A 23,824-nucleotide genomic window follows, 5' to 3' on the forward strand; every position below is an offset into this window, starting at 1 on the left:
GACGTGAATATTTTTTCTAATACTTTTTTTTAATGTACATAAATGTGTCAAATCATTTTTTATTTAAAAAGAAGTGTTTTTTATATTAAATTGTGGGCATGTAAATAGAGGAAACAAATTAAATCATGTCATATGAAATTCCATAATTTATTTACAGTTTCTGTATTCTCTCTGAATCGGATCCTAGCTAGTAAAAAAAATTAATACTATTAACAAATAGTTTAGGAAAAAAAGTTCACTTAGACGTATGTACTTGTACAACTAGCTCAACTAGCTCACTTAAACGTATGTACTAATAAAATGTCATTTAAACGTACGTACTATCAAAAATTGACTCATTTAACCTCTTTTAATAACTAGGGTTAACTTTTATTTTTAAATTTATATATTTATTAATTAAATATTAATATATTTTCTCTCTCTTTCCTTTTCATTTATTATTTCATTTATTACTAATAAATGAACCCTCTATTTTTATCTTTTTATAATTTTTATATGAGTATTTTGATTAATAATTTTAATATTATATATATATATATATATATGGGGATTCATCATTAATTATTTTAACTCTATATTTCTTCTTATTTTTTATATATTTTTTTTTATATTCACATTAATTATTAATTATTTTAAAATTGTTTGATTCCAATAATTGAATATAACAATAAAAATTCTTTCAACAATAAAAATCCTTTAACACAAAAATAAATTAATTAAAAATTAAGAATGGAATAATAATAAAAACTCATTCATCAAACACTAAAAGAGTAATAATCAAATATTAGATAAAATAATTCCTTTACTATTAATATAAGTCGTGAATAAAAATTAAATAAAAAATTATTAATTTCATTTTTATTTATATTAAACTAAATAAGAAAAAACCCTTCAAAAATATATTACAGTAAAACATAAAATTCATAAATAAGTTGTTAAATTTTTATAAAAAAATGACAATTTAAGAAATATGAGAAATAAAAATTAATAAAAAAAAGATTAAATATAAAAGAGAAATTAATATTAAAATAATAAAAAATTTAAGAATAAAATAAATTACCTAGTTTAATTAATAAAAAAAAGAGAGAGAAAATATATTAATATTTAATTAATAAATATATAAATTTAAAAATAAAAGTTAACCATGGTTATTAAAAGAGGCTAAATGAGTCAATTTTTGATAGTACATATGTTTAAATGACCTTTTATTAGTACATACGTCTAAGTGAGTTAGTTGTACAAGTACATACGTCTAAGTGATATGGTTAAGGACCACCATTGATAACATAGTTTCTTGATAAATATGGTGATAAACATGTGTCCCCATATATTCCAGTTTTCAATTTTTAATTACTTCCTTTTTAATAAAATAAAATAATATATATATATATATATATATATTTATTTATTTATTTATCAGATTTTGATTCTTCGAAACTCGAGTTGGAAGATGTATCGTCTTTATTTAGTTTTGTATTATGATTTTTTTTTATTGGTAATTATTTTTGTTTTTGCTTTATGTTTTGTGACATTTTTATTTTTCCTTATATTATTTTTGTGTCATAGTGTGCAGGGCCGGGTCTATTAGGGGCACGGGTCAATGATATGATTTAGTCAATGATATGATTTAGTTGAGACATATGAATCAACTCAATATGCAGTGAATTCTTTTATTTCCCCAATATATGAATCAAGCTCGGTCCCCACATTCCAATAATGCAATCGACGTCATAATCAGCCACATGTAACAAATCAAGGTGAAAATACCCTGAATACATGCATCAAGAATGTCAATTTACAAAAATATGGCAGTGTGTACATGATATTAGAAATATTGAAATAGCACCAAATAAAGCAGTAGCATGACAAAAGTATATACATGAAGCTACTAAAATAGAATCACGCTTCTTATTGATTTTACATTTGTTCCTTTTTTTATGGTTTCATCCTTAATTCTTCTGGTTTATTGTACTGTTCACTAAGGTTAACATTCATGATCTTAGGGACAAATATTTAATGAAATGTCTTCCTTTAAAATAAAATAGAAAACTTGAAATTAGACTCACTTTGCAAAATATATAATAGCAAACCCCCCTCCTCCTCATACAAGAGCCTCAAGGGAAACGTTTGTGATTTTAAGTGTCTAGCAGACCACAACTCCTTTTACCCGAAGAAATGTATTTTCTGGTACATATCTAGCTAGATACATATGTGTTTTCAGATAAGCTCATTATACTATACTAATTGCAAGTCGCCTTAACTTTTCAATAAACTCGAGATAAATAAATACATACAACTTCTTTTTGATAAATAAAAATCAAACCATTTTGAAAATTCCGTCGCTACAAAAAGCACAACCCATATCTTATATATAAAGGGAAGAATGGGATAATAAGACCAACTCCTCAGTTAACCACATCTATAATCCGTGCTCGTCCTGGATTAAGAAGTGATTCAGACATCACCCACCCCTGAAGAAGATATAACATACATACATAAATCAATCATCTATGTAAGCTAAGATGTTTGAGGGAAAGAAAGAAAAAAAAAGGTTTAATATGGGATATGAGGTAATCGGGTTTTTTGTTCCCAATATGCCCTTTCAGTTGCAGGTGAAAGACAAGTCTATCAATTGAAAATTATAAAAAAATAAAAGGATATTTTAGTTGATTATTCGTTGATCAAGTGAGTGAAGGCCTAACTCTGCTGGCTGCTAGTTATAAATTTTTAATCAGGTCTAGTTCAGTCCAGAAGTCCATTTCATTTTATTCTGTCATGTGCATTTTTTCACTAAAAGTGTTCACATAAATTGGAAGGATGGAAATCTTATCATATTGCATACCTGTTCTGTAGCTTTGCTCTTAAAAGGCCCGTATAAAGCTGTAACCAACTTATGAGATTCAGCAATATGGGCTTCAATATCAGCAGCACAAGGTGCAAATATCTTGTTATTTTCTTGATCAACTATCGAAGAAGATTTAAGTTGTCTTGCTGAACGAATGATGTAATGAAGTACATGAGCCTGCAAATTGGAGAAAAATACAATTTTTTTTAAAATGGCTTGACAAACAATGTGATCGAGAAATTGAAGGTCTCACATGAAATGCAGCCTTCAAGACGTCATCTGATTTTGCTTGATCCTTCAGCAAAGCATAGATGTTACCTTTTGATTGATTATAAGTCACTATGTATCTTTCCTTCTGATAAGAGGCCCACAATTTAAACCAAAATCAGAAAAATACAAGAAATATACCTCCTTTTGCGAAATGGCAGGAAAAAATAAAAATGTCAAGGCCTTCATTGATGTACTTTATTTTTTATAATATTAAATACTAAGGTTATTTTGATCATTTTACACAAATAATCTACTTTCGCACCAAGCATTTTTTTTTATAAATAACCCTAGGTCAAACAAGGCCCAATTTGAGAAAATATCTCCGAGTTCAAATTTATATGACCGAAAAAAGAGTTTCAAGAACATTACTTCAAATATAGGTTTCACTGCAATGTATGAGCTTGGATCTTGGAATGCCTCTTTAAATCTTGGCCCTGACAAACAGTTAAGGGAACTTGAAATTCAATTCTATCAATGAATATAGTGTTTTTTTGCATAAATGAAACTGTACCAAGGACTATTGGTCTTTCTCTTGACCATGGGAAACTGAATATGTTTTCCATCGTATTCCCCTCTTGCAAAGTTGGTACCTTTCCTGAAACATAAGGAATGAATCTATTCTCAGTAAAAAAACATGATAAATGTACAATACAAGAAAATGACAACATTCTATGGTACAAATACACAACACTTGTCCAAACCTGTCTTGAGAAAGGAATCTATTGCCACGGTTAATCTTGCACCATTTAGTGTATGTAATACAACTGATTTTACCTGGAAAACACAAGGCACAGTAATTAGAAACATAGAAGAGAGACTTGACAAAGTGAAGAACAAATTCCAGGACATAAAGGCCCCATTTGGAATCACTTATTTTTTATGTTAATAAATTTAGTTATTGATAGATTCATAAATTTACTTTTGTTGTTGTATCTTCCTGATACTTAAACAATAAGTGTTTCCACATGGGGCGAAAGAATTATATTTTCACCTAACCTCTTGGTATGAACTGAAGATGTATCCACAGGAAAGGAGAGTGAAAGTGGTTGCTAGAGACGGATTTCTTCTTGAAAGCATAATGCTCAATCCTGTGCCAAGCTTCAATAGAAGAGGTTCAGATTGTTAGCAATTCTACCAATTGATATCTCATGATAGTAATACTTCAAGAACTGGAAGTATATTTACTTGGTAAAAATATAATGTTGCAGTTAGATGATGGGAATTGGAATTAGAAAAATGGAAGAATAAATATAATTTTTTTTATTAAGTATTCCTATTTTAAAAATTCCTTCAAACATAATAGTATTTGAATTAGAACTGAATTTTTAATTAAAATTCTAGTTACTATTCAAGGCATGTGAGTCTTTCTCATAGTTTACATGGTCAAAATGTCTTAAGTGTATTTTACAACCTTGTAAAGCTACTTGTGTTAAGAGATAACTCAATTATTAAGGGAATTCTTTAAACAACCCAACATACAGCAAATTTACACGGTTATCATCTGGAAATAAGATTTATTGATACATGTGCTTTTTACATACCAGGTCAGCAATATTTCCTACACACTCCCCCTTAGCAGTGACGTCTCCAATGTTTTCTCCTTTAGCAAATGCCTTGTATATGGGAGTCCTAGTTGATGTTGAAGTCACAGCAGCAACATTCTGCATGTCAATTGAATGCCAATATACAATTGTACAACATGAGTTATTATATGAAGAAACTTGACAAAATGAGTGAACAAGTCTGAATGAATAAGTGGAGAGAATTTAAACCTTCACGACATTAGCAGCACAAGCTAAAGGCAAAAAAAGATGTGGAAAAGCTGAAGTTGCTAATTCTACACCGGCACCCAACTCCATTAGGAGATCTCCAGCAAAACGAAGCTGAAAATCATGTAAAACACTTGCATTAACATACATAATTCAATTGAAGAAAATAGGAATACAAGACCAAGCTGACCTGTTTAAGATCACAATCAAATTTCTTCCCTTGTCGAGCAAATAACATTTTTCCAACCCGACCAGAACCGTCCTAAGAGAAAAGTCACAGTTCATTAAAATGACCAAGTACATAATATACTTCCTGTTGGTACTGTATAAAACTTGAACGAGAAATAACTTTTCCATTTTATGAGATATTCAATAAACATACTATTCATTTCAACTTATTAGGATTTATTGCAGAAAGAATGTAGTGACTGAAGAGATTGATGAATTTTCACAATACACAGGTAATGTTGATTAGTAGCAGATACATAAACTTCATGTCCTTGTCATGGAAGCAAGAATGTAGCATTTTGCATTAATCACCAAACAAGACCAGAAAGAGAAGAAAATAATATCATCAAATCAAACTACCTTCTGAGCATGGAAGATATGTCTGATATATAGAGAGAAGCTAGGGTTTATTGGGGATGGGGACAAGGGTATTTTAGTTTTGTGAGTTGATGTGCTAGGGTTACTTTGACCATTGTTCCCTTGAAATCTACAAAATGGGCGGCCAGACCTCATTAAATCTTGTTTTAGACCACTTTACCATATTCTGAAGCATTTTATATGAGCATTTGTGCTATTTCGCAACAAGTCATAAGTTCAATGTCTTTGCAGAACAATGAAACAAACAGACTGAGAAATAAAAAAAATATAATTAAACAATTCAAAGTCCACAATTAGTCCTAAATGGTGGATGGTTCTAATGTGGTTGTAATTTGGGTATAAACAAAAACAATAACCAAATCTAGCCCTGCATTTAAGTTGCAAGTCATGTTCTATAAAAGCACTCCTTTTAGTTTAACTTAAAGAAAGGCTGGAGAAAGAATCAAGAAAGTCAAACAAGTAGTTTAATAAAGAAATAGTAATTTGAGACCTTGAGAATCCAATTTATTGCAACGGCCCCAGGAGCTGCAGTGTTTCTGGAGACTCCAAGTGAACTCAGAAGGGTTTGTGTTGTGAAGACACCCATTGCACCACCACAAAAATGCTATATGAAACACAAACAGATACAATCATCGTCAGGTGCATAAAATTAGAGATGCTAAATTTTAGTAGGAGAATAATAATCCATCCAATTTGAGTACCTTGAGAGCCCTCCATGTCATGTAAGGCACGTAAGACGAGGTAACGCTTTCTGGAAAACCTTCTGGTACCACGTATGATCTTACAAATGACAGCAGTTCCTGGTACATGTATTTCATTGTCTAATTGAGCAAAAACTCGTTTCCGTGATCAAAGACATTAGATCTAAAAGCAATCACAGTTGACAGGAAGCGAAAGAATCAGAGCAATGCATAAAGAAACTAGATACTTATTTAGCAAACAAACGTGAGCGAGCGTTAACTGACATCAACAGGGGCCTTGGGAGTTTGCAAACTGACAGTACGAATTGATGATCCATTTCTCAGTTTCTTTGTCTCGCCGTTATCGGCGAGGTATTTCCACCGGCGTCCATCCACCTCTTCGTAGCAAATCAATCTCATGGTGGAATCGACAAATTGTTCGTCCAGTAAACCAAAATTCACTGCCTCGGGTCTCAATCCAATACTCTCCGCCGCAACCATAGCGGATGAAGATGAAGGAGCCGCTGACGCGAGATTAGCGCTGATCCGCAGCGTCTCACGGACGAGAAGCCTAGCATCCTGCGAGGCGGTGCCGGTAAGCGTTTGAGTAGTGGTGTTGGATGCCTGCTTGAGCTTCATTGGCGCCATGAATCCGCGATACAATAGCCAGAGTAGATTAGATTAGATTAGATTTTAAAGAGAAATCGATTCCCTAGGTATTGACGACAGATAGATACATTGGGGTGTGGTGGCTCAAGTCTCAACGGAGCTTAAGAGGTGGAATCTACAAATAAATAAAAAGATAAACACAGATTTATATATACACTCGCTTCTCTCTCTCTATATATATATATAAGATGGATGACGAGTTTATTTAGTAAAAAAATAAAAATAAAAAATGTTCAAAGTTAGATAAACAACTAAATATAATTAATACCTACTATGTAATAAAAGGGTTGCCGAAATTACAGTTCGTTAGGTACAATTAGGCGCCTGCCTGCCATTCAATAAAACACCCAAATACACTTGCTAACTTCTAACACCTAAATAAAAGGATATATAATGTCTGTTCATAAATTAAGTATTTCTATTTATCATATAAATATTATTTTATTAATAAAATGAAAAATATTAATAATCAATTTTATAAATGAAGTTATTCCCCCAAAAGATATAATCACGTCAAAATTAAATCCTAAAAAAAAAAAAAAGTATTTTAAGACCATGTAATTCACAGCCCATTCAAAGTTTGTGTACTAAATACTAATACTAGTTTTTAATCATTCAAAGTAATGTGGTTTCTAAAAGTAAAGCTATAAAGGCCAATTTTTTATTTTTTATTTTCACTTGGTTGTTAAGATTCTTAATAGCCTTACGAATCATATTTGATGTGATATGTTCTTTATTTTTATAAAATAAAAAATCATTATAATTAGAAAAATAATATATATTTTTTTATTTCTCATTTTACATTATATTTTATTTCAAATATCTCCCTATGTTTTTTTATTACACTAGTTTATTTGAAATATTTATTTTTATACTAACTTTTTTTTTATAAATATCTTTATATATTTATTTTTGTTTAATTTAATTTTTTTATAACTACACAATGTTATTGTTACAATATTGTTATTATTACAAACAGAATATTATTACAATTTATTTTTATTTCCTTATTATTATTAATTACAATCTTTAATTTTTTAATTTAATTTAAAATGTTAATAAATAAAAAAATAATATATTTTAAAATAAATTATACAAATTGATTAGTTTTTACAAGATTAACTAAAATATAAAACTAAGAAAAAATATCCATATTAACAAAAGTATATCTAATAATGCATAGTTTATATCATTTTTTAATTTAGTTTCATATAAATATTTAATAATTTGAAAACAAAAATACATCTAAGAGCTTGTTTGATCTTGGTTTTTGTAGGAGTTTTTTTTAGACTTTGCCTAATAAAATTAAATGGTAGGATAATTAGATTTTTATTTAGTTTAATTAATTAATGATTAAGTAAAATTATATAAAAAGTAAAGAAATTTTGAAAAAGAAAAACAAGGTTTTAATAATATTTTCTTTGTAATTAACAAAATTGTAATGACATGTAACAATTCCATTCATTTTTTAATTTGTAATTACCTATTAGTTTCTTAAACACTATTAGTGTTTTCAAAGAGATATTTCAAACAAAATATATCATAATATTTTTTTTTTTTATCATAAATGAGTGTACAGGAAGATATTTAAAAAAATAGATAATGTAAAAAAGATAAAATATTTATTACCTCTATAATGTAAATAACCATAAACCAAACAAGGCTTTACCTCTAAAAGGTCTAGTATTGGTGGGCCTGAAGTCGATCATATCCAGCTCAGAAGCAAATGGATAGATGAGAAGAGAATTTCCAGCCAACAATTAATAATATATTAATAAAAATGAAACGAAAAGATAGCCATGAAAGTGAGTTGTTTAAGAAAAGAAAATGTATATTTTTTATAAATTTAAATAATTATAAAATCCATATTAGCGTTTCAGTTTAAATAAAAAATGTATTTATAAAATAAAATATGGTTAATTTTGTAATGATTTAATATAATAATGTATTATGTATACATTTGATTGTTAAAAATAGTGGATCACTTCGCCAACATAGCCATGGGCCATGGCCCATCCCACCACCACTATAATTAATTTTATTATTTATTTATATTTATGCATCATGTTCGTTTAGTAAAATATCAAACGAATTTATATTATTGTTTTCTCATGTTAAATCATCACAAAATATTTTGTATGGATAAAATATAATTAAATTTATAAACTTTTGTATTATTATTTTTTTTAGTTAAAAGAGTTATTTTTGCAAACTTTATCGAACTTAAGTTATTTTTAAAAAGAGTTATTATTCGTGAAATTTTCCGGTGAGGACAGGATCCGATAATGCAATAAAACTAGATCCGGACCCATAAGTTATGTGTAGAATCCACGCCAAACAAGACTTAAACAAGATCACCTCCTTCCTTCGTTGCAGTCTTGCTGAAAGGTTGCTTCATTACCGCTCGTCATCGTTTTAGGGCTTGCGATATTCGAATTGAATCGAAAACCCTTGGTTTCAAGAATTTGTAGTATTTCGTAAGCACGACCATGCAAGGAGGCGAAGAACCAAGTATAGAGGAACTCGCTTCAAGTCTCTCCACTTACAAGGAGCAACTTCAGCAGGCAATCTCTCTTTCTCTCTCTCTCTCTCTCTCTATTACATATATATATATATGTATGCATACGTTCTTAGATCAAATAGATTCACATATATAACATGTGGAACGAACCCTAGATCTGTTTTTGTCTTAATTTAGTCTGCACTCATCAATTTGACTTACCATCGTCTAGGGTTTCTGAGTACCAATGATAAAAAATAGCTTTGTCCTGTAAACATATAGTATCACCCTTTCATCGAGCGTAATGGCGTAATCAAATTCATACAACTGAGGTAAGGACTTGTAAGCAGTTAGTGAAACGATAATCCTTGATGTTCCCAGTTAATGCTTCATACGTAACTTATCCTTTTGCTTAATTTTCCTGTATATTTCAAGCTGAAGTTGAGAGTTTGCTCAGGCAGACTGTATAATACTCTTCAATGTATGTCTTTCACAAGGTTTATTAATGTATTACGCATTTGGATGATTGATTGATTGATTGATTGTTCACACTTTTTGTGCTTTTACCTTTTGTAATTAGTCTCTGTATTCTGTAGAGCTTTCTTCCATGGCCTTTACATTTTAAATAACAGTGTATTCTTTGTTTTTTACCAGATAAAATCACTGTTGGAGGATGATCCTGGAAATTCTGAGTATGAAGACATGAAGAAGGAACTTATTGAGGTGACTTGAAATTCTGCTGCAGCCTTTTTTATTCATCTTCATTGGTTCCTTCTCTGTATGCCGCCCCTTATTTAGTTTCATTTAGTTCCTATTTTACGATGATTATAGGGTTGAGCTTCTAGCGGTTTCCCTATGGATTTTTATTGATTTCTTTTACCAAGATGAAGTCACTTCATGCTTAAAAGGAATCTGATATCTTGTTTAGGTGATTATCTAGACCTTGAAACATATACAAGTATTTTTGCCCATCCCTGGTTTTCCTTTTGCTCACTAGTAATTTTCTTTTTCTCAAAACAAGCAACATCAAATAAGTGCCCATGACTAGAGCGGATTGCTTCTGTCATCCGGATTCAGAAGGTGAGGTTTGTTGTTGAGATAGAATACATATACCTGAAATGGAATTTCTTAGAGAAATTTACAAACCTTACAAGGGTGGAAATTATGCAAAGGTGTCCATCACTCGTATCTTGGTTTCTGTGCAGGTTTCATTTGTCTTTTGGTGGTCAACCTTCCATTGTTCTCTGATTTGAATCGATGATGAGATCCTGCATTTGAAAAGTTATTCAGAGTATACTAGTTTTTGATTGGTATGTTGCAGTTGTACTTATTTGGGCTTGTCTGATGCTTCGTTTTGTAGGTGATAACTTTGACAGAAGAACTTCTTGATACTGCTAGGCAGAATGAAGGTGCCGGATTGGGTGGTAGAGCTGCTTTTCCTTATGATGATTCCAGTTCTGCACCGAGTGATAATGTGAACCCTCATTTCATTTTTATACTCACTATTTTCTCCATTGCTTTCTTTTGTTGAGTTATACTATATTTTCATAAAAGAATGATATGCCTTTACTTGCTTGAAGAACTGACCTTGGCTAAACACAACATTTTACATGGCCAAGATTTAACTTTATCATTGAAAACACTCATGGTCTATATTCTGTGCACATGCTGCTCAAGTGTATCATATATGAAATACTGCTATTAGCTATATTTCTCTATTTTGGAAATTGTTCTTGTTGTTTGCTTATATTTCATACTTAATTATGTTTACCTTTTCATTTCACTGAAACTCATCTTCATATTTAGGCTTGTTTCATCAGGGGTTATTTTGAAATAATCTGTTTCTCTTTCGTGGAATAAATCTCATTTGACAAAAATGTGGATAAATTAGGGTATTTTTGTAATTTAATTGTCCATTGATGATGGAATGTTGATTTATTGGGTGTTAATCCAAGTAATCTCCATCAAACCAGGTCTTAATCCATGTTCACCTTCTTCTCTTCCAATTATGTTGAAAATAAAATAGCGGTATTTACATTCCCTAAGTGACATATGCAATATTTAAATCCATGTGTCTATCCCTTCTCCCCAGCCTTGCACATTTTTTCCCCTACCTATTTGTTTTGTTTAAACTCAAGGTTTAAGTACTAGACCAATTCACTTGTAGATTGATTGATTGCTTATTGTTCTCTCACTATCATTTCCTCCAATCAGGTACCATCAAACGCATTTGATCATCATCTAGACAAGTTTCCGGTGGGTACAAAAGTTCAAGCTGTGTGGAGTGAAGATGGTGAATGGTATGTTTATGCAGCTAAAATGATTGTACATATATCAGCTCAATCTTCAAGATCTTTCAGTACTTATAGTTTCAATTTTAAATCTTCTTTGGCATCACCTTGTTTTTTTTTTCCCTTTTTCTGTGTTTGACTAGTTAAACATTCAGGTACGAAGGAACAGTTGAGGAACATACTATGAATGGCTATCGTGTTCGCTATGATGGATGGGGCAATGAGGAAGAGGTATAGTTTTGAGTTTGACTAAGAGGAATTCAAATTTAATTTATTTTTGCGGAGATGCCAAAGTTAATGAACTATTCTCTCTATGTGCTTATTACAAACATAATTTATGGATACTGTCAGATGATGCAACGTGGCTTCTTTGTTGTTTTTTCCTTTCCTGCTGAAGCTTGATATGTTGCTTAAATTGATTATTCTTCCAGGTTGATCCAGACAATGTAAGAGCGGTTCAAGAAGGAATTGTGGATGCATTAGTGGAAGCTGAGAAGCAAGCTGAGGCAACTAAACAAGCTCTCAAGCGTAAGATTGCCCAAGCTGGTGATGCTGTAGAATTCCAGTCCCGAAGCTTACCAGCAAAACTTCAGATAGATCCTAATGACCCTGAGGATGTTGTGAGTACAAATTATTGTTATTTTTATTAAGTCACATTTAGGCCTTGTTTGATCTAGGGTTACTTGAATAGCCAAGTAGTTAGGGGTAATTTTGGTTGATTAGTAGATTCTTGATTGGATCATTGAAATTAATCATCATCTCAAACATGGTCTTTGATAATGGAGTTGATGAGTGATAAAAAAGAGTGAATTTGCAGAAAGCTGCAAAGCGTAAGAAGATTCATTCATTCAAATCAAAGGTGCGGAAGGAACAACTTGAAGTTTCTCAGAACAAGAGACAAAATGCATGGCAACAATTCCAAACAACAAAGGGCCAGGCTAAGAAGGTCAGTAGTTTGTGGTTAAGTTTGAAATTGCAAAATTGTATGAATAATGTTGTGATATATCTATTTTTAGATTGGTTTCTTTTCGGGGAGGAAGAAGGATAGCATATTCAAGTCACCAGAAGATCCTTTCGGGAAGGTAGGTGTGACAGGAAGTGGTAAAGGTTTGACTGATTTTCAGAGGAGAGAAAAACACCTGCATCTCAAGGGAGCTAATATGGAGACAACCGACGATTAATATAGAGAAATCCTCTAAGGCGTCTTCACCAGTTTGTTTGTTTCTTTACAGCGATGTTTTGTTACTAAATTCTGGAAGGTTCCAAAACTCTAATTTTCTGTCCTCTCATCATATTATGTAAATTAGACAATGAAAAACTAGTTTGGCTGATTTGCACTATTTTTCTTTTTGGTATCAAACATGTCAAATTCCAGACCTGTTTGTTTATACGCTATCATGGTATTCAATTTTGTATAATAAGAATGATTACGGGTATTAATAAAATAGACAAGCAGCAGCAGTAGCTAATTGAGATATAAAACATTATAAGCTTGAACAACAAATGACATTAAACCAAAATAAGAAAAATGTTGTACAGGTATAATTTTGGTTAAAGATCTTGACCTCTTCAAGATGTTGATGATATGGAGAAGGAGATGAGGAGGTAGTGTCTGTTTTGAATCTTCTTCTTCTTCTTCTTCTTCTGCTGTTTGGGATTATTATTGGTGAAGGAGAAGGAGGAGGAGGATCCTTGTATTTTTGTCGACAGACAGTTGTTGCATAATTAATATATAGGAGGCTGTAGTTTTTGTAGTAAAAAAACTTTGTGTTGGTTGAATTGCTGCACATGGGACAGTTGAAGATGATGAGGCCATGATTCTTAATCTTGTCTTGATCTGAAATTTGTCTTTCCCTCTCCATAAAAGATGATAGATAGATTTTCAATATTATCCATGGAAGAAAGAAAATAGAGATGAGATGGTAGACTGTCTAAAAAACACATTGATGAAGAAGAAGAAGAAGAAGAAGGTGAGGATTTAATTAATTAATTAATTAATTATTTGTAATTATAAGTCAAATCGACTTTCATATTTTTGTCATTTTTTCTTTATATTTTCAAACAACTAATATAAGTGTAGGGTCTTGCAGATTCTACGCGTGACTCCTCACTTACATTATTATCTTACTTTGATTAAAATTAAAATACCAACAAGAAGAAGAAGAAGTAATATTACACTACATATGATCAAGTCTTTTAATCGTTCTATCAATGTCAATGTATCATTGAGTCTTTAATTAATTAGGTTGGATTTTTTGAATTTAAAAGGGTCCAATTATGTCAAATATTTAAAACAGGACCCTCCCTAGGTATGGAATTTTAGTGTATTAGAAAATGTATTAATTGGGGGTAGTAGACCTAGTTAGTAGTAGGTAGGTAGGTAGAGATTATGAGAACAACTAAAAAATGTTGGAATTTAGATGAGAAAGCAAATCATGAATCGTAGCTTAATTAATTGGAATTTAGAATGGTCGGTCATCCATGGGATCGATGGGAGTGATGTATATATATATATTTCCTCTTAGCTAGTATGTGAGAATGTTTTAATTCCATCACCATTCTATATATATCAAAACCAGTCATTGCTATCTGAGGAGGCATGTGATAATATGATTATGATTTTCTTTCATGTAAATTTAGACATTTCTCTTCAAATTCTTATCTACAATTAATAGACTCGTCAACAAAATGTAACGCATTTCAAAATTAAATAAAAATTGTTGACAACACCAAATTAAGTCCACGATTATATATTAAAATCACTAATTAACTATCGGTATATTATAAATTTTAAAATATTTGGATACAAACAAAGTTTAATAAGTAATAATTATTATTTTTATTTACGGGACTTAGAGGGGCGTGTTTGATGAGTGTTTAACGTTTACGTAATAATACTTAATTTCTTCTCAAACTGAAAAAATTGTAACGAATAAATTAAGTATAAGCTGAACCCTATTAATCATATTTGAGAATAAATTGAATAAGCTGAATCAAACTTACTCTATACCAAGTCCTAACATAAATTTATTTATACTAACCTCTCCAATTCCCCATTTATCTATAAGTAATTCGGTTTATAGCTAATTAGTTTCTTATTTTTATTTATTTTTAATTAAAGAGAATTTCATGCATCTCTGCTTCTATTTAAAACGTCTGTGACATTTTGGTCTCTTTTAAATCGACTTTTTTTTACTGGATCATCACATTGGTAGTTTTCTTACTCTTGCTTCTAATTCTTTTCACCAAAATATTTGCATATAAACTTTGTATAGAGATTCAATATTAACATTTCCCCACTTTGTCATTTTTTGTTATTTAAAAAAATCTTTCATGATTTTTTTTTTTTGATAAATATAATGTTTAAAAACTCTGGTTGTGGAGCAATTTTGGTGGGTGGAACTCATGTAACTTTGTTTGATAAAGAGTCTATATATGAATAAAGGTTAGTTGAAGTAACTTGATTGGTATGAAGAACACTAATAAGTTTGGTTTTGATCTATATGAAGTATGAACTATATATAGAACTTCTTAATAGGGCTTGGTTGGTAAAAGCATGAGGAACCTTGGGGAGATATTGATCATGGGTTAGATGATGTTTGCATTGGGTTTTAATTTATAGGACAAAAAAGAGTGATATTATTAAATAACATTGTTTGCATGCAAATGGCTTAATTGAATGGATCGATATTGAAATGAACCTATCTATATATACTACTAAGTGTTACAAATTAACACAATTAAAAAGAGACAGGATATATACTTATACAAATTAAATCATGATGGGTCTCTTGTAATTAAGACAATATTAATTAATTAATCATAAAATCAATTCATCATGCATACACCCATGGAAAACAAAACACCAATTAAATAAAAAGTTGAAAATGAAATCACAAATTAAACAAAACCTTGTAAATAAAATGAACTTGATCATGTTGGTTCTTCATTTCTAAATTCACCATAATCCACTACCTAAAACACTTCCATTATTAATCCTATTATACCCACCTGAATCTGAAGTTTTTCTTTCAACCTGCTGTTTGATCTCCTGGAATGGAAACAACAACGCCGGACCTGATCTCCTCCTCCTGTTATCATCCTCCTCCTCCTCCTCCTCCTCCGCCTCCTGATCTTGATCATGAAAGTTTCCAAGTTGATGATAATTATTTGATGAAATGTTTGGCATGAAGAGAGGTGGATATTGTTGAAAAAGAGTGTTGTTCTTATCAAAATCAGGAACTTGAATGAGCTCAGTGAAAGTCTTGAACACGTTATTCTGTTCAGATGGGATTAATCCCAGGTTTAGGTCATGCCTGATAAATTCTTCTTCCTTAATTAGAATATTAGGGTTTTGATGATGATGATGATGATGAGCAGGAGGAGGAGGAGGAGGCTGATGATGATGATGATTGTAATTAGAAGTATCATGATGATGATATTGATCAATTAGAAGCATTTTCTTGCAGGAGGTTGATATTGAATTATTATTATTAGAGGAATGATCAGAATTAGAGGAGACGTCTGAATTTGAGGGGGAAGATCTCTTCATGTTCTTTCTGGAAACTCCACCAACTGGAATATTTCTCAAGGATCCACCTTCAGTCCAGTATCTCTTACAGGTTTTGCAGAAATATCTAGGTTGAGAAAGGCTGTAATTGTTGTAGTAACAGAATTTAGTGTTGGTCGAGCTGCACCTCCGACAGTTGATTCCATGCTTCATATCCTGTTGTTTCTGATATTCTTGAACGTCAACCAATTTGTTGCTTTCTTTTTCTACTACATTAAAAGACGATGATATTGATGGCTTTCCACATGTAGTATTATTAATTCTTGTGTTTTCACCTAATTCTTCATCCATTGTCCTCGCTGCTGCAGCAGCCTCAACAACCCTTTCCTGTATGCCATAATTATTATTATTATTATTATTATTTTGAAAATGGGTTCAGATTTGTATTTGAAGATGGAACAAACAAAGTATATATATATATGATGAAACATTTAATTAGTACAAGTGATATAAGGAAATGGGTGGTGCAGATCTTGATCGTATATATATATAAGCTTTGTATATAAATCATTAAAAATAAAATTAAAAAAAATATATTGGTAGATAGAAAGAGATGATCTATACCTGTGGCCATTGAAGAGTATTCATGGAAGAAGACAAAGAAGAGAAACACAAATGAAGAAGAAGGAGGAAGAATGAAGAATGAAGAAGAAGAATGTGTATAATTGATTGGTGAGTGGGTGGGTTTAATTAATTAATTAATTAATGGGAGGAATGTTTGGGATGAGTAGTCTTATCTCGTATCATGTGTAATCAATCACTAGTAGCTATTCATTCCTAGAGAGAGAAAGAGAATAAATGTCTCTCCCCCAAGTTTAATAATTTTGGGTCTATGTTTTCATGCGGTGGTGGTGGATTTGTCCTTTTACGACGCCCACTAACCACTCGGATTTCTTGTTCTAAATTTAAATATTAAAATATGTTTATTGGAAGACCTAAATTTGAAGTATACAGATATATGTGGTTATTATTTTTAATAGTTGAATCTTAAACAATTTTAATCGTTTTATTAGTATAATTTATAATATTATTATTATAAGTTTTTTTTTTTCATTTTTGAAAAGTTGATGAGAAATATAAGTTTGATAATCTGTTTAAAATAATAATATGTATCATTTATAATATAATGTTATTATTATGTTTATATTTTATTATTTTTAATGTACATGAATTATTAGGTAATGTTATTAAATAATAAGAGATAGTTTGATTATAGGTTAAGCGGCTATATATAGAGAGCGCATAAATGTGCCGACCTCTGAAGCACTGAAGTTTATAAGTCAAACAATGACTTAAAAAAGAGAGGGTGGCGTGAGAACGGTGGGACCCGCCTTCCGCTTAAAAGCCGGTAATGGCTACTCAGATATCCACCAGCGTGGGTCCCACAATCCAACATCCATCCAAGCGTCGAGGTTTCCGAGAAAAGCGTGGGAGAGAGAATTAATTAATTAACGTTAGTTTGTTTCTCTCTCTTGGGTGAGTGGATGAGTGAGTGAGTAGGTAGGTCCCTTCTCTTCTTTAGACCCGTTTGTTAAATCTTGCTTTAATTATTTCAAATAAATTTATTTAAATTTCATATAAGATAAATCAAATTATTTTAATTAATAAAATAAATTATTTTATAATAAATTATATTGAAATGATTAAATAATCTATTAATATCAAACTAGCTTAGTTGAGATTTGTTTGTTTCTGATAAAGTAATGTAGACAAAACTCAAAAGACAAAGAGAGAACCTGTTTATGTTTTTAGATAGAAAAATCATTAACCAACGAACTAGTTCTAAACTCATTTCTAACACACACACACACACACAAAAAATTATAATTTCAAATATGTTTATACAAAAACAAAATAAATATTTATTTTAAATTAGATCATTAATATTTATTGATTGTTCATTGGTTGGTGTTGCCGACTGCCAAATAAAGTTTCTTCAGCCGTAGTCTTCACATAGAAATAGGCTTTTTATTTTCTAATTAATTAATTAATTTATAAATACCTTCAATATAAATTATTGAAAGGTACACAATTAAATATTACAAAATTATTAAACCGATAGTTCATTCCGGATAAAAAAAAAATTTATCTTTATTAAAAGTATATCGAAAATATCGTACCGCAATATATCAAAAATATCAATTTTTAAAGTATACTAAAAAAAAATGTAAGGTAGGATTACCGATACCGAAATTATTCGTACGGTAAAGTTACGAGATTTATAAAAATTTATTATATCGAGATATACCAAAATATCAAAATAGTATTTATAAATTAAAATAAATATAGTTTTTAAATAATATCAAAATATAATTATACTAAAATATTATTTAATATATGTCAACTTTACTTTATCAATAAGATTGATTTTTTTTTAAATTAATATGTTTTTTTTATATATCAAATTATAATACACCGAAATTAAGGTATATCGAAATTAAGGTAAAATAAATGTATGAATTTTTTGTATACCGAAATTAAGGTATACCGAAATGTAAAGGTATGCATTTTTTGCTTACTAAAATTTTTGGTAAGTTATAAAGTAGGATAAAACAATAAAGTAACCCACCCTATTCAGTCCATCTAATTTTTTTTAATATATAACCACAATTAATATGGCTGAATTTATTTATCTAAAATACGAATAAAATATCTTAGAAATTCAATCCCCTGATTAAAGAGAGTAAAATTGTATTTAAAAAACTGACTGATCCTCTCTAAATGTAAGTATGGGCTTGATTAACAATTTTGAGTACATAAATAATGAATAATAATTAACAACAGTTAATAAGTACATGATGAAATGTTTTAATTTAGCTATTGTAGAAGAAGCTTTCACACCACAATGTAAGGAAGGAATCTTATGAATTATTATTATTAAAATCAAAACGATCTCTCTCTAATTATCATTCCATTAGTTGATAGGGTGAATTTGTCACAATGCCGTAAGTTATAAAATAAAAAAAATCTACATTTAGCAAAAAACTTTCGAATGTTATATAATTATTTGTTATCAACTTTACAATATTTTCACTAAAATTTGATAAATTTTCAGCTTTCAAATTCAGACTCCCCATTAAACTATCATATGAGAACACTCCTGCTGTATGTTTCTTCTTTGGTTGATAACTCAAGCGATTTTTAATATTTGATCCCCATAAAAAACAGTTTCAATTAAAGAAAACACGAATTATATTTGTGATAACAAAACATCTTAAATTGTGAAGAAAAGAGTATCTTTACTTGTATCATGAAGGACAATTAAACTGATAACTTATTTTCTATAAAGTTAAAAAAATTAGAAAGGCCACAAATCACCCCAAAGGGATCTTCGAGCCTGATGATGAAGGGCCGGATTCTTGCTTTTGGTTAGAACGATCCGATCAAACGAGCCCTCCGAACCTTCCCTGTTAGTCGATCTGCAGATATCTAGTTCGACTCTTTTACCCCTCCTGAGAGGGGAGAATATAATTCTCCCCCAACCACTCCCAAGATCAGCCTCCTCTTTTCTTTCTCCTTCCACATCCTCACCGCCACAACCATCCTTATACCCAATCTCAACAATCGCATCTTTCTCAGCCATATCTGACTCGTACCGAACTAGATTCCCTTCTTCTGTAACCTCATCTTCCGAGGCAAATTGATCCTCTGCAAAAACAAATTTCAGTAAACAGAAGAAAAATCAACCAAACAATCATCAAATCATGACAACACTCACCATAGTCAATTTCAAGATCCTCTGGATTTCTCTTGGCGTGTTGCTCTTTTAATGTATCGAACTTCATCCCATCCAGTGGCCAAGGATCTCTGTTTTCCAATGCGAAAAGAAATGTTTCATTAAAACCATAATAAAATACAAAGGTCATGACATGTGAAGCAACGAGTTAAAGAGATACCCTGAGATTAAGACAATGGTTAAGAGGGATTCTTTTTAATTGAAAAGTAGATTATTTGGGTTGATAATGACTAAAATATATTTGTGTTTTGATAATTTGGTATTATGATTTGAATGATGATAAAGTGATTCATGTTGGGATATGAGAACCTTCGTCAAGAGCATCTTTAATCCGCTAGGTTTTGAACCAAATAAGATCTGGAAACGTATTCCCTTTGGAAAGAAAAATGTGTTTTCTTTCTATCCATATGGACCAGATAACACAAACAAACATAGTTTTCTCCTTACAGTATTTTTCATTAAAAAAATGTAATTTGATGGCGTGGAACACTTACTTTGTTGGTCTTTGTCCTCGTCTGAAAACAACAAATGAAAATTTCTCATCCTCAAATCCACGTAAAGGAACTCCTTTGGACCTCTACAAGAAAGAAATCACAAATAAGAACAAAGTAAAGATCAATGAATAATAATGTCTAAGAATGAGAAAATTGCAACCTTATAAGCGCGTTGTGAAGTTGTTCTCTGCAACCGTTGAACAAAATGACAGTATTTTCCACTCTTTTGCAAAGGACATTGCCCATCGTGACCACACTAAAAACACAGAAAAGTATTTTTGTGATAAAATCATCATCAAAATCACATACAAAACCAAACAAACATCGCAAAAAAATATTGAACTCACGGGTGCAACAATAAACGCTCCATTTTTTCGAGGCACAATTAAACTCTTTAAACCTTCATGAGTCGCCATCAAGTCCTTAGAACAAACACCACTTTCAATCGCAATCGTCTTAGTTAAATCTCCATTCAAAGCATCTGTATCGTCCTTTCCAGCTTTATCAGATACTTTTCGTAATTTTCGACTTTTCTATTTGAATCATCAAAAAAGAATTCAATATTATTACTAAACCTCAATTAAGAAGCATCTCAAAATCTAAAAAGAAAAGATCACACAAAACTTACTCTTTTCTCCATCCATAAAATATGAGATCTCATTTGAGCTATAATGCTGGATCCTTGGGGGGTCCCAGGTTCAACCAGAACCTGTTATTCAAATTAGTAAATTTAATCTCCCATATTCGAAGGAAAAGTGTAATAGAATATGAAATTGTCTACACACTTCACATCATTTTAAAATTGAGGATCGTAGTCATTGCTAATAATGTTAGTTGCTAGTTTGAAAAGTGAAAAATCATTCGGGTCCAAGACTTTACCAGAACATCTCGAGTATGATCCCAAAGCTGACGAACAATCGTAATTCTGTCTTTGAGTGAGGGTATCTCTCCAAGGACATAGGACTTGAGCAAATAAACAGGAGTTAGCCTAAACAAGATTCAATTGAATATATCAAAATTATTGGACATCACGAAACTTACAGCGATCACGAGATCATGCTCTCTTTCGCTCTTGCTAACGTTCATGTTTAGCGCCTGAAGGGTAGCATAGCTTTGAATGTGTGGCAAATTCTTCATATCTATTTGGACAGAAAAAAATATAGTAATCGTAAGCCTTCTCCTGGACACGGTTCAAACAAATGAAAAAAGGGTTTTCGATGTATACTCACGTTTTAGAAGGCTCTGACCGGCACGTTGCATGGATTGTGAAGGTTCTATCAAATTAAATCTCTCTATAGATTGAGGCCAAACTTCTCTCATTGCCCTATCTCGGAATATATGCAGGCCAAAATAAGGCGAAAAAAGATGGCATCTTTCTACTAGCTAAAACCCTAAACATAGAAACTGCAACTTACCACAAAGCTGAACCAGAACCGCCACCAAAATCCAATACTGATTTTGGAGTAAAATCAGGTAATCTTCTACAAACCTGTATCAAATTCAATATAAACGTCAAGTGGAACCATTATGCACACAATTTCCTTGTGTGTAAACGTTTTACCTCAATAAGAACTCGGAAGCAAGCGGAGAAGACGGCAGGCATACGAGAGGCAACATAAGCTGCAGTCTGGTCATCGCTGTACTTGAAACCTATGTCTCCATAGTTGCTCTCAATCTTCCATCGCTTTGATTGTCCTGAGTACTTTAAAGGGTCTTCAACGAGCTCTTTGGAAGTGGAGGTGGTTAGCAGGAGGTTAACGTCCTTGATATCGTTAAAGGACTGAGACAAGCTCAATACCTTTCTCTTCATGTAAGGCTGTTCTTGTTCTGCAAATTAACATTCAATCACATATAAAAACAAAGAGAAAAGAGATGTAGATTAGGGAAAGAGAGAGAGAGAGAGAGAACAGACCGCGGAGGAATCTTTTGATAGCACGACGAAGGGGAACGGGGATGACGATGCATTTCTCCGACTGTTTAGCGGCGTAGCGAAGGGCATCGGCAGTGAATCTTGGAAGTGATTCGGATATGGAAGAAGCCATTAGTTGATACTTCGTTAGAGATATGTTGTGGGAGGGGTTTTGCAAGAATGAAGAGTAAATTCATTCTGTAGTCATCATTTCCATCCGAGAAGACATTCTTTTCATCTTCGAGAACCCTAATTTCTGCCTAGGGTTTCTATTGTACCGTCGGAAGGGGCCGCCGGCATACATGTAGTAGTAGTAGTAGTAGTAGGCGACGAAATTCAGTACCTATTTGTTGTTTGGCTGCAGAGAAGAGACCCACCCTCCTCAACCTTAGGTCGGACTCGGTTATCCATCTTGGAGACTCGGGTCGGGTAGTTACGCTTGTGGTCGGTCAGAAAAGTCGGGTTAAATAAACTGTTTAGCTGGACCGTAACATGCGAACCCATTAACTGAATTTGTGCCATCAAATGGGCCTAATGAATTACAAAATTGTGTGTTCTTTGTTCATTAATATATATTATTTTATTTTTAAATCAACATTTGTTTAATTAGCAACAACCCACGGGTGACAGGCCACATTTTATCAATTTTTATTATTATTGTTTTTTTCTACCACTGAATATTTTTATTTTTTTGGTTGAAGTGCAATTAATCTCCATGATTAAATACACATTCGGACTTAGATAATGCAGTCTAGTTTTTGCAAACACCATCAAGAAGATTATTAGAGGGTTTTTTTTTATTGTAACTAATTACTAATCAGTGTAACGTCTTATAAAATTATTTTTGTTTTTCTTATAGACGAGAATTGCGAAAAGGGATGTGAACATGTATAGAGGACCACTACTGTAGGATTAATAGACAAATAAATAAAAAGGAGGAGGAGGATGCCTGAAAAATAAAAGTGGGTGATTGGACTTGAGACAGTTGATGGTGGCAGTACAATAGTGTTGTTTGGCTATACATTTAATTTAAAGCCTGTCAAGATTTAAAAAAGCGTGTCTCTTCCATTCCATGGCGCCATGCACAAACAGCTAGCCGGCCAGCCAGCCAGCCCATCACCTCCGGATTTTCCATTCTTTTATGTTGTGTTTGGTTTCATTGAGTTGATAGAGTTGGTAATATTTTTCATTTGATTTGACAGTTTTCCATGTTTGGTTTAAACATAGAGTTGGAGTTGTTTTCCTATTGGAAAAATAATTCCTTATTCTTCCTGAAATACATTTCCTATTTCAAATCCAAGGATTTCTATTTCTAATCTTTGTCAGTTCTCTCGTGACGAATAAGGAACAATGTTGCCCCTCCTCCTCCAGATCTCATTTTCTCCCAAATTTAGACAATGATGAAGACTTGTTCGATTTGTTCTTTAACCCTAGCCGCCGAATCCAACAAATCGTTGAACCCTAGCGTTGTTGCAAGGTATTATT

General features: G+C 31.6%; 4 protein-coding genes across 4 annotated transcripts; 1 reads left to right on the forward strand and 3 right to left on the reverse strand.

The window, feature by feature from the left end:
• Window positions 1-2,056: 2,056 nt before the first annotated feature.
• LOC124932336 (protein root UVB sensitive 6-like) lies at window positions 2,057-6,952 on the reverse strand. Its single transcript, XM_047472957.1, has 13 exons — window positions 6,456-6,952; window positions 6,192-6,290; window positions 5,981-6,094; window positions 5,075-5,146; window positions 4,888-4,998; window positions 4,657-4,776; window positions 4,112-4,213; window positions 3,817-3,889; window positions 3,627-3,710; window positions 3,485-3,549; window positions 3,099-3,200; window positions 2,843-3,022; window positions 2,057-2,471 (listed from the first exon to the last, which is right to left on the reverse strand). Exons 1-13 carry the CDS (start codon window positions 6,816-6,818, stop codon window positions 2,406-2,408), a joined length of 1,551 nt encoding a protein of 516 aa, XP_047328913.1. The 5' UTR covers window positions 6,819-6,952; the 3' UTR covers window positions 2,057-2,405.
• Window positions 6,953-9,191: 2,239 nt separating this feature from the next.
• Window positions 9,192-13,106, forward strand: LOC124928963 (survival of motor neuron-related-splicing factor 30). Its single transcript, XM_047469218.1, has 8 exons — window positions 9,192-9,403; window positions 9,994-10,062; window positions 10,700-10,813; window positions 11,554-11,639; window positions 11,786-11,861; window positions 12,062-12,250; window positions 12,448-12,576; window positions 12,647-13,106. The coding sequence occupies exons 1-8, from the start codon at window positions 9,329-9,331 to the stop codon at window positions 12,809-12,811; spliced, it is 903 nt and encodes a 300-aa protein (XP_047325174.1). The 5' UTR covers window positions 9,192-9,328; the 3' UTR covers window positions 12,812-13,106.
• Window positions 13,107-15,402: 2,296 nt separating this feature from the next.
• On the reverse strand, window positions 15,403-17,020 carry LOC124928962 (dof zinc finger protein DOF3.7-like). The gene is made up of 2 exons (XM_047469217.1): window positions 16,765-17,020; window positions 15,403-16,527 (listed from the first exon to the last, which is right to left on the reverse strand). Exons 1-2 carry the CDS (start codon window positions 16,786-16,788, stop codon window positions 15,589-15,591), a joined length of 963 nt encoding a protein of 320 aa, XP_047325173.1. The 5' UTR covers window positions 16,789-17,020; the 3' UTR covers window positions 15,403-15,588.
• Window positions 17,021-19,455: 2,435 nt separating this feature from the next.
• On the reverse strand, window positions 19,456-22,699 carry LOC124928961 (probable S-adenosyl-L-methionine-dependent RNA methyltransferase RSM22, mitochondrial). The gene is made up of 12 exons (XM_047469216.1): window positions 22,343-22,699; window positions 21,992-22,257; window positions 21,846-21,919; window positions 21,660-21,754; window positions 21,472-21,569; window positions 21,310-21,393; window positions 21,059-21,139; window positions 20,778-20,963; window positions 20,591-20,686; window positions 20,431-20,513; window positions 19,919-20,007; window positions 19,456-19,848 (listed from the first exon to the last, which is right to left on the reverse strand). The coding sequence occupies exons 1-12, from the start codon at window positions 22,470-22,472 to the stop codon at window positions 19,499-19,501; spliced, it is 1,632 nt and encodes a 543-aa protein (XP_047325172.1). The 5' UTR covers window positions 22,473-22,699; the 3' UTR covers window positions 19,456-19,498.
• Between the last annotated feature and the right edge of the window lie 1,125 nt (window positions 22,700-23,824).

Source organism: Impatiens glandulifera, chromosome 3 (assembly GCF_907164915.1).
Source record: "Impatiens glandulifera chromosome 3, dImpGla2.1, whole genome shotgun sequence".
Classification (NCBI taxonomy): Eukaryota; Viridiplantae; Streptophyta; class Magnoliopsida; order Ericales; family Balsaminaceae; genus Impatiens; species Impatiens glandulifera.

Coding starts and splice junctions, on each gene's coding strand:
- LOC124928963 (XM_047469218.1), top strand. CDS start 9,329: ATGCAAGGAGGCGAAGAACCAAGTATAGAGGAACTCGCTTCAAGTCTC. Junction 10,814..11,553: donor GTTCTGCACCGAGTGATAAT/GTGAACCCTCAT, acceptor TCCTCCAATCAG/GTACCATCAAACGCATTTGA. Junction 11,862..12,061: donor GATGGGGCAATGAGGAAGAG/GTATAGTTTTGA, acceptor TTATTCTTCCAG/GTTGATCCAGACAATGTAAG.
- LOC124928961 (XM_047469216.1), bottom strand. CDS start 22,472: ATGGCTTCTTCCATATCCGAATCACTTCCAAGATTCACTGCCGATGCC. Junction 21,394..21,471: donor AGCATGATCTCGTGATCGCT/GTAAGTTTCGTG, acceptor TATTTGCTCAAG/TCCTATGTCCTTGGAGAGAT. Junction 20,514..20,590: donor CTTCACAACGCGCTTATAAG/GTTGCAATTTTC, acceptor TCTTTCTTGTAG/AGGTCCAAAGGAGTTCCTTT.
- LOC124932336 (XM_047472957.1), bottom strand. CDS start 6,818: ATGGCGCCAATGAAGCTCAAGCAGGCATCCAACACCACTACTCAAACG. Junction 3,711..3,816: donor AGATTCCTTTCTCAAGACAG/GTTTGGACAAGT, acceptor CTTATGTTTCAG/GAAAGGTACCAACTTTGCAA. Junction 3,550..3,626: donor AGAAAGACCAATAGTCCTTG/GTACAGTTTCAT, acceptor ACTGTTTGTCAG/GGCCAAGATTTAAAGAGGCA.
- LOC124928962 (XM_047469217.1), bottom strand. CDS start 16,788: ATGAATACTCTTCAATGGCCACAG. Junction 16,528..16,764: donor ATACTCTTCAATGGCCACAG/GTATAGATCATC, acceptor TATGGCATACAG/GAAAGGGTTGTTGAGGCTGC.